Raw genomic sequence first — 10,677 nt, 5'->3', positions numbered from 1 at the left:
GGGCGACGGTTCCAGAAGCATGGGGCAGATCATGGATGAGCGTCCGATTGAGATCCAGCGAGCGACGGCACGAGAGATTATAAAGATTCATTTGATTTTGTAGCAATGAATGTTTTTAAATTTAAAGTTTTTTCCTGATTACGTAATACTTTCGATATTGCCCCCATAAACGTTACAACATGGATAACTTGTGGCTCTATCGATCAACTTTGAGAAAGTAGTGTTATCTTCACGTTCATCTACTTCCTGCTCTCGTGCATGGTTGAAGATGATCGTTTTTACAGAGTACAATGGGAGTTTACTACACTCTGGGCAGGTTGAAAAGGACAAATACCTCTCCATGGCCCTAGCCAAGATGCTGAACCAAAGACTTGGCTTCGAGCACATTCAGGCATCCTGTTTCAAGGGTTCATCCCCTTCCCTAGGCAGAACCAGCATTTGTGCATGGCTTCTTTCTACACAAAATGTAATGTCGACATCCATCAGTATTCAGTTAACTGCTACGGAAAAGGTTACAAGGATATCACCATTGTGGATCGGATCTGTGAATTTTGGACGGCCAAAATGGTTCTAGGAGATGGAAAAAACAGAGACATGATAACAACGGAACATCCTTGTATCTGACCGAAACTTTACGATGCAAAACAATGGTTATCAAAACAGAGACAAGATAACAATGGAACTGCTTTCTTATAAATTAAAAGAGTATCAGGTATCACCATCGTCATGCTTTGAAATTTACTTGTTTGGAGCTCATTTACACAGCTTTTACCTTAATTCCTATAGGAACTTGGGATGCTTCAACCATGCTCTCCTTGCGAGCTTCGCGATACAATCAGTATATACTCCTAGCAGTGATCAGGGTGTCAAGCCAGGTGAAATAAACAGCAGAACCTCAGAATTTCCCATCTCTGGAAAGAACAATGTTCATTTGTCATCAGCCAGGAATTGCTTGCAATCAGATAAATGCAGACGAAAGCAGAAAGACGATACGTAGCATTTGGAGAACACCACAAAATTTACATCACGCCATTACCCCTTTTTCCAATAAAATCCCCTTTGTCCTTTCCGCCTATCCTTTCGATCAATTACACTTGCTGAACGTGTAGACTAAAACGATTCTATGATACGAAAACGAACTACTGGAGTGTTTCTTCAGGACTCTATCTACTAGCTTGCCGAATGATTTCATGTAATCTATGGAGTTGACTTTAAATATGATGTGGCAGACTCTTCAGTTGGGTACAAAATGATGTGTGATTACGATTTACAGCCCGGTTTTTTAACTCTTAAGGGCCTGCTTCGGCGGGGTATCTGGACCAAATTCTAAAAATTCACACCTCCTCATCCAAACATCCTCCTAATTGCTGATCCATGTGTGGTTGAGGTGTTAGTGATTTGCGTTAGAGGCGATCGCATATGCGGATTGGATCTACGAGTAAGATTTAATATGATTAAAAGTCTATTAAGGTTTAGAGTCACAATGAGTTTTAATGTAATTAAAGGCTCATTAGCGTACTCTATATAAGAAGAGGCAGGAGCCGTGGGTGCTCGAGGTGATTCCGCCACTAAAACCCTAGCTGCCACTTCTTCCTGAACTCCCTGCGAAACCCTAATTGGGCGCGCGGTGCTAGCATACTAGTGTACGACGTTCCATCCTTGTACGTGTGGATACCGTAGAGATGTTGCTGCTATTGAGCGCTAATCTCCTCGATATGAAGATCGCGGTGCTAATCGTGCTCTGTGATCAAGGGGCATGACACACTCGCTTAGGGGTGGTCGAGGAGCGCGAGCGCCTGGTTGATCGACTACTTCCTTTACACGATCACGGAGTTGGTCGAGGTGATCGATTACTTCCTCTTCGCTGCTCGAAACTGGTCGAGAAGCATGACCACCTACGTGAGGTTGATCACGGATCTGATCGAGAAGTTGCTCAAGGAGTTTGACGCGCACGACGTTGGATTGGTCCACTCTAACTCTTCTTCCGCTGCACTGTGCGTCAAGTGATAACATCTATGATCTCCTACTTACATGGTTTCATGGATGAATACAGTAGAAAATTTTGTTTTTAGGCTAGCGTAGCCAACCCAACCCGTTCCCCAACAGTGGTATCAGAGTCTACATGCATAAAATCTAGATCGATCACATATAGATGATATATGGTAGTAATAGATACAATCTATTATTGTTCTTGTGATCGGTTCATGTGATAGATGGGTCGATGCACAGTTTGGTAAGTTTGGGATCGGAATGAGGTGTGAGTCGACGGAATCACACAACTAAAAAGATTAGCTCGATCTCCCACCTGGCCACGCGTGCGACCTGCCCCTACTAGCTGGAATCACCATCGAGGCTAACAGCACGTTGCTGCATGGTTGGAAGAACAGCAGATCGAGGTTGTGTGTGTTGTCATCGTTTCTGAAAAACCTCACGTGATGATCAATATGATTGATCTAGTGAAAATTGAGGTATTGTGAATGACTCAGAATCGGCTTGATATAATTAATTCGATGAGATTTTTATAACGATTTTATAGATACGATCTATGTATTTGCCGTTGCGTATAGATTGTTATAATAACATGTTCATGTCGCGACATTAGAATTTGTTTCTACGCTTAACAGAGAATATTGTGACTGGTATGACCTTATTATGGATGTGTGGTTAATTGCAGCCAAACGCTGTCATGCTATTATATAACGGACTGTATGTCGACTTGTGATGCTTCTTTTTTTCATGTAATTCATCTAGTGCTATTATGTGTAATAGATTAGCACATTATCAAAGAGACTTGGAGCATGATGACCCGGAGGACATGACCGTGACGATGGAGATCACCATATAAAAGGGTCATACTATGTCACAGTTAATATGATTGCATGTGATGTTTATCTATATTCATGTTATACTATTCCTTCATGTTTTATATGTGATGGATATGATTACCATGATAGAATAACTTCTCATAGAAAAATTAAGAGTAATTGATGTTCTTTCAATAGTTGCACCTATATATGTTTTGATCATTGTTTGGTAGGGCTGCCAAAGCAAGATGCCGTCATATATCTTAACCAGTTAGGGTGGATGTCGGACATCTAAATGTATAGTGTTGATTTACTTAACAAGCTATCAAAATGGTTTTGGGCTTGAGGCATGGTGTTGGGTGTCGGGGCATTGGATGCTACCCAATAAATAAGAGTTACATAGAGGTGTGATTAGCAATATGTTGCTTACCTATATCACCTAGGTTTCTAGCAGTGATGTAAAAGCTCACTAGAACCTAGTTGAATATATATGGATCTTGATCTATTGTATGGCGTTAGAGGGAAACGGTTTCAAAACATATAGTGGTAGTATCTTCTGATAAATTGTTTAGTGGAGAATAGACACAAACATGGTGTTAAAAGCGTTGCATATATTGTTGTAGATTTTAGAAGTAGTTCCCCTTACCATTCCAGATTAAATTGTGACGATTGATTGAATTGGGAATTGTTCTCACTCAATGATGCAAAGGATGTGTTCTTTTCCTGATGAACTAACTCAATTATGCTATCTTGTAACTCAATGAGTTTATAAGAAATACCATAATTACTCACTTTATGTCCATTGTTTCTCATTGAATATGACTTCAATATGATTGAAAGGCATATTACTTTGTGGAGAACCAAGCTTGGCTAAAGGATACTTGATAATGAAAACCTCGCTTGTGTACATGTTTAGAAAGTAGGGCATAGCACTTAAAGAGCCGTAGTCATACGATCATAGTTCAAAGTTCTAGACCTAGATACCAATGATATAGACTTGGATCTTGCCATTTTCTCTTGTAACGCTTAGGTGGTTGATACTAGAATCAAACTAGAATTTTTGGTAAAATGTGAAGTTGATATATGCATCGGCAGTATAGCAAATGATTGTTGTGTTGGCCGATTGGCACTGTAGCTTCACTATTACCCTCGGAATTTTGAATGATATAATTGTTATTCCGATCTTAACTTAACTATGATCATAAAATCTACTTTAGAAGTAGAGGATTGTGGATAAATGTTGTTTAGCTTTCTAGCAACTTGGTCCAGTCATGATCCATCGATGAATGGATTTTTTAGGACATGTGAGTATATAACATTGTCTGGCCCCATTTCTATTTCGCATTGTTACTTGTGTTATATGAATAAGAGACGTATGGAGAAGTTTCATAGATATGGTCTTTAAGATTCATTTGATTTTGCATTATTTGACATGTACGAATCTTGTTTACTTGGCAAGATAACTAAGTTACTTTTCACCATCTAGGAGAAAGAGCGACTGAGTTATTAGCTCTTGTACATACAGATGTATGCGGGCTGAGGAGCTCTATAGCTAAAAGTGGTTATCGGTACAAATCTGAATCCTACAAAAAGTTCAAGAAGTTTCAAAATGCGGTATAAAATTATATGGGCAAGATAATTACATTCCAACGATTGGATTGTGGAGATGAATACTTGATACATGATTTGATGGTCATCTAAAGCAATGTGGAATTGTTTCACAGTTGACTCCACACGACATGTCTTCATAAAATAGGTGTCTAAACGAACAAACCATACTTTGTTGGACATTGTTCAGTATATGATGAGCTAATTTGATCATTCATTGTCTTTCTGGGATACGGTATAAAAATTGTTGCTTTCATGTTAAATAGGGTTTCATCTAAGTCTATGGAGGAGGCGCCATATGACATATAGAGGAACTATCCTGTGTTGTCTTTCCTTAAGATCTAGAGTTGTGAAGCTTATGTAAAACGTTTGACGTCCGATAAGCTCACTCCCAAATCAGATAAATGCTTCTTTGTGTGGTATCCTAGGAAAACCAAAGGATATTATTTTTATAAACGGAGAGAAGACAACGTGTTTGTAGCCCGAAATGGTATCTTTTTAGAGAAAGAGCTCCTCTCAAGGAAAGTTAGTGGGAGCACGGTGCAACTCGAAAAGATTCGGAAATCATCAAAAAGCGTTTCAGCTCCTACTGAACCAGAACTGGATATGAAAAATATTGTAGAACCTATTGTGGAGACGCCAACCCCATGTCAATCAGAAAGAGTCAGTCGTACAACTAAGAGGTTTATATTCCTTACCACAGAGAAACATGATATATTATTGTTAGACAATAATGAGCCCAAGGACTATACAAAAGCAATGATAGAACTATACTATGAGAGATGGCTTGGGGGCATGAGATCCAAATTATAATCCATCAGAGAAAACCAAGTTTAGAACTTGGTCGATCCACCCAATCCACCCAATAGTATAAAAACTATTGAGTGTAATTGGATTTTTTTAAAAAGATAGATGTTGATGCAAATGCTCACGTCGGTATAGCACGATTGGTGGTGATAAGTTTCATGGTAATTCAAAGTGTTGATTACGCAATGCTAAACTCTACCGGGATCATCCTAGCGATGATGTATATTATGATGTCAAAATGACTTTCCTTAACGAAAACCTAAGTTGGGTGTGTATGTGATATAGCCTGAAGGCTTTGGTAATCCTAAACATGCCGAGAAGCTATATGCAAGCTTCAAAAGTCCATCTGTGGATTGAGGTGAGCATCTCAGAGTTTGATTTTTCACTCTAATGAGATGGCCAAAAGAGATTGACTCCATCGAGAGTGAGCAAGAACCTTGTGTTTATAGCATAGCTAGTGGGAGCGCATTTGAGTTTCTGATCCCATAAATATATATGACATATTATTGATCGGGGTGACAATCCAATGCATTAAATTTCTCAAATCTTCATTGAGAAATGGTTTCAAGATGAAGTTATGGGAAAGACAATATAAATAGGGCAAAAAGATCTATAGAGATCGATAAAAGGAGGCCAAAGTGTTGGCACTTGCGAGAATCAGTGTGTGGTGACACATGATGAGCACGATATCCTAAATAAAAAGCCCAGAAAAAGACTAATGAGATTAAACCAAAGAACACACATTGACAAGTTATTGAAATAGTTCAATATGCAGGATTCCAAGTAATGTTTCTTGCTAATGCCATGTAGCATTAGTCTTTACGATACTCAGCGTGTTGTGACACCTGATGAGTAGGGAAATCTTGATATCAACCACAAGTCATGTTCATAGTCATCAAGAAAAATCATCCTCTAGTAACTGATAAGAACGAGAATATGACCATGGTTTTTGGAGAAAAGAAAAAGATCATTGTAAATGGTTACATCGATGCTAGATACCAAACCAACAAAGGAATCATGGTGTTAAATCTGGTTTTATCTAAATGATGGAACAGTGAGCTAAACATGTTTTATGCAACAACTGTTGCCTACTCTACAATTATTGCTAAGGCACACAACTTTTGAAGTAGTATTGGAAATTGCTTGGATTAGAAAATTAGTTTCTGAATGATATGTTGTTTGCAATATGTTCAATCCAATGGATCTCTATCGTTGATAGTAGACCTATTGCTCGAGAACTGGGAGCATTAGTACCACCATAATATTGAGCATGTACTTTGGCTTGGATACGTCGCTTTGAATTGAATATTGAAGTGATGTAGATACATGCAATAGATATGGATACCCAGCGGATTGGATTAGTTAGCTTGTCTTATCCTATAGCCTGAAAGAATGTGCACTATCGAACAATAGCTATTGGATACCTATGTAATTGGCTCTAGTGCAAGTAGGACAGTTTTGGTGATATGCCGTAAAGGCGATCACGAGGATGATTGTATCACTTTTATGTTTGTGTTGTCTCGAGTAATTTGTTACTATATTCTTTGAATAATTATTATAGACATTGATCAGTAAGTATATGATTTGCTCATGAGACTCATTATTTGATGTTATTCTAAAATGGTTCCTAGTTTAATATCATCACGTGCAACAATGATGATTCACAAACCAGTACATATATTGATTGACGATCATGTTTTATGGATCATAGATATAAAATATCAAATCAATAATATGGGCACATGTTAACGAACATGATGTCAGATAGACCCATCTTGAAATACTTTTGGAATTGTTATTTATGATATGTCATCAGTTGTTATCTCAAATGGTGTACCTGCAAAATCCTTTGACCTGAAATCATCATTGATTCCAGAATGTATAGTAACACACTTTGGACCTTCAAAACGCTATTCCGTAACTAGATAGTTATAAAGGTTGCTTTTGGGTATGTTATAAAACATGTCGTGGGATATGAGCGATCAAGATGGAATTTACCCCTTTTAGATAACGAGAGAGATATCTCTGGACTCCGCAAGATAGTTGGATTGAGAAAGTGCATGACCATGCCAATATGATTAAAAAGTTAATCATGATTTTTGGGTATGTTATAAAATATGTCGTGGGATATGAGCGATCAAGATGGAATTTACCCCTTCTAGATAACGAGAGATATCTCTGGACTCCTCGAGGTAGTTGGATTGAGAAAGTGCATGACCATACCAATATGATTAAAGAGTTAATCATGATGAATCAACTATTTAATCGAGTGACTGGTTGAGTTATCACAAGGGTGGTACGAATTTTGTCTTGAACTTGACTAGTATCGTGTGGTAAAGGGATTGGTGCATGAGTATATCAAGATTCGGGGATATGATTTTTGTGTGCATTCAAGAGTCATTATGTCCTGTTAGGTATCGCTATTGACTTACAATTCGGAAAGGGGTTTAGGTAGCAGCCATTTACATATGAACCTAACGGGTTACACACTTAAGGGAATGGAATTTAAAACTTGTATGAATCAACTCTAGTGCAAGTGGAAGATTGTTGGTGATTTGCCCTAAAGGCGATCACATATGCGAATTGGATCTGCGAGTGAGATTTAATATGATTAAAAGTCCATTTGGGTTTAGAGTTATGATGAGATTTAATGTGATTAAAGATCCATTAGTGTACTCTATATAAGAAGAGGCAGGAGCCATGGGCGCTCGAGGTGATTCTGCCACCAAAACCCTGGCCGCCACTTCTGTGGTCGAGGGGCGTGATGCACCAACGTAGGGGTGGTTGAGGAGCGCGAGCGCCTGGTTTGATCGACTACTTCCTCTACACAATCGCGGAGCTGGTTGAGGTGATCGATTACTTCCTCTTCGCTGCTCGGAACTGGGCAAGAAGCACGACCACTGCTCGGAAACTGGTCGAGGAGAGTGACCACCTGCGCGGGGCTAGTCGTGGATCTGATCGAGAAGCTGCTCGAAGAGTTTAACATGCACGATATTGGATCGGTCTAATTTAACTCTTCTTTCGCTGCAATGCGCGTTAAGTGGTAACAATCTATGATCTCCTATTTGTATGATTTCTAGAATGAAGACGGTAGAAAAATTTTGTTTTTAAACTAGCATAGCTAACCCGTTCCCCACTATGAGGTTGTAAGGTTGCCAATCTGCATGGAGGAATGAGAGGGGGTGTCCTAATCCTCTGCAGACTGCAGAGTTGATTGTTTCGGATTATGCTCTTCTATATAGAAAAGACGTCCAAGCTTCGCGTTCACGTGTTATCGCAAGAAAAAATGTTGAGCCATGTCAATCAGGAAATTTGGTTTTATTGTAGGGAAAATGTGCTCCCCAATTCCTAAAAAACATTTGCTTTGCAGCCAGTGCAAATCTAATCAATTAACGTTCACAGCATACGAGACTTATAAGCAATGCAACTGTTATATTAAACAACCGCAACATAGCAAAATCTTGAAGTGAAGTAATTGTAGGTCAGGAAAAAACATAGGCAAGGCTCGTACCTTATATTTTGTCCAATCTAGATTTGCATGCTGCAAAGAATGCATATCTCATTATAAACAAAACTTATCAGTCTTTAGTCATGAGATCTGAATCTTTTCGCCCACTTAATAAGAAGCTCTTCGATATCAGCATCCATTCTTGTGCCCCTACCACCCCAGACTAACATGTGAGCAAGATCAGCGATCGACGATCCATCTACCTCGTGCACTGCTTTGAAACCCATCCTTGTATAGAATCTAACGAGCTGAAAACAAAAAAAGCACAAGTCAAGAACAACCAAACGTGCTGCTCAAACAAAATAAAGGGGGAAAACGTCCACCACTATAAAGCACTTGCAAAATGCTGTAGGGGGTAGTTGATATCCAACACTCTAAGAAACAAGTACCGATAAATTAAGGACTTGAAATCATCTACATCTATTGTTGCAGCATGCAAATTCTTAACTCATTTATTTCTATTAAGTAGTTGCTGGAACTATTTGATTATGGACAAGGGAAGTGACTAATGTTCAGATGTCCAGCAATTATCTGCAAACACTTATCATAAAAAAAGAAATTTATCAAACACCTAATTTTATTTTGTTAGCATTAATTCTTCTTTAACAGTTACTTTCAAACTGCACGCTTTAATTATATTCCGTGTAAGACGACACTTATCAGAGCAAACTATTCATAAGAACAAGTGACCAAACTTGGTATCAGAAGAAGTGATTTTTTTCACACCACACCTCAAATTACGAAGCCAATCAACTCTAAGAAACTATTTTTGTGCAGCATCACCATATCAGCACAGTATATATTCAGCAGCGCAAAACCATTTTTGTTCGTCTAGATCAAGCATTGCGTTATCTAAAAAAAAAGATGTAAAGGATTGCGTTATCTAAAAAAAAAAAGATGTCAAGGATTGCAGCATGTTGGCAAACCTTGTCGTGGTAGAGCGGCGTGTCGTTAATGGCGAGCAGCTCGGCGCGCGCGCACCCGGCGTCGTAGCCATGGCGGATAGCGACGGCGCCTAGGAAAATCCCCAGCCCGAACAGGGGCCGGTCGGCTACCTCCAGCGTGGCGCGCGTCATTCGCATGGAGTCGAGGTGCAGCACGGCGCCGCTGGGCCACGGCCGGACGGCGCCCTCGGCACGGCCCAGCTCCACGGCCTCCTCCCCTTCGCTGCCGCGGGTGGCCGCCGTGACGCGGAAGAAGGGCCCCACCGTGCTTAGGCGCACGCGCAGGCCCTGCGCGCGCGACGTCGCCATGATGTCCGCCATGGTCGGGAGGAGGGGCGTCGCCGGGCGCGCGGCGGGGCTCGCCGGGGAGGGCGGCACGGGCGCGGCCATGGGATGATGGGCAGGAGCAGTGGCGGTGAGTGGTGGGAAGAGTGGCGGCGCGTTGGCTGTCGGGATATCTGCAGTTAGGAAATGGCCGGTGGCCCACGTTTTGCCATCTGTGAACATGTGCCAAGTGAATTGTAATGTGCAAGATTTTTTTAATCACTTGACAATTTTCAGGTCATGTATAATATGTGCTAAATCAAAAATCATGTTGTTAGTCTTTTTTATGTTCACCAACATTATTGAACACGAGTCAATCCTATTTGTCCAAGCAATGAACCTCAAACTACTCTCTTCAATCACAAATAAATTATATTTTTGATAACAACACAGTTCTCAAAGTACAGCTTTGACTACTACTTTTTATTATAATATATTTAATAAAATATAGCAAAAGTATAATAGTATGAAATTACTTTTCGAGACAAACCTACCCATATTGTTGTTAAATATTCAAACTCAATACATAAAAAGTAATTTGTAACCTAAGTTTGAAACGGTTGATTGCATGCAATGCAAAACGATAATTATTTGTGACTGGAGAGAGTAACAGAGATTCAAGGACTTGAAATCATTTAAGGAATCCGGGTTGTTACACTAATTGCGACGAGTAGATCTATTA

General features: G+C 39.8%; 1 protein-coding gene across 1 annotated transcript; it reads right to left on the bottom strand.

The window, feature by feature from the left end:
* Positions 1–671: 671 nt before the first annotated feature.
* Positions 672–10,165, bottom strand: LOC133907940 (uncharacterized). Its single transcript, XM_062350069.1, has 3 exons — positions 9,654–10,165; positions 8,731–8,975; positions 672–911 (listed from the first exon to the last, which is right to left on the bottom strand). Exons 1-2 carry the CDS (start codon positions 10,059–10,061, stop codon positions 8,805–8,807), a joined length of 579 nt encoding a protein of 192 aa, XP_062206053.1. The 5' UTR covers positions 10,062–10,165; the 3' UTR covers positions 672–911; positions 8,731–8,804.
* Between the last annotated feature and the right edge of the window lie 512 nt (positions 10,166–10,677).

Source organism: Phragmites australis, chromosome 24 (assembly GCF_958298935.1).
Source record: "Phragmites australis chromosome 24, lpPhrAust1.1, whole genome shotgun sequence".
In the NCBI taxonomy this organism is placed as follows: domain Eukaryota; kingdom Viridiplantae; phylum Streptophyta; class Magnoliopsida; order Poales; family Poaceae; genus Phragmites; species Phragmites australis.
The sequence above is the reverse complement of the archived record's forward strand: the minus strand, read 5'-3'. Positions and strand labels throughout refer to the sequence as shown.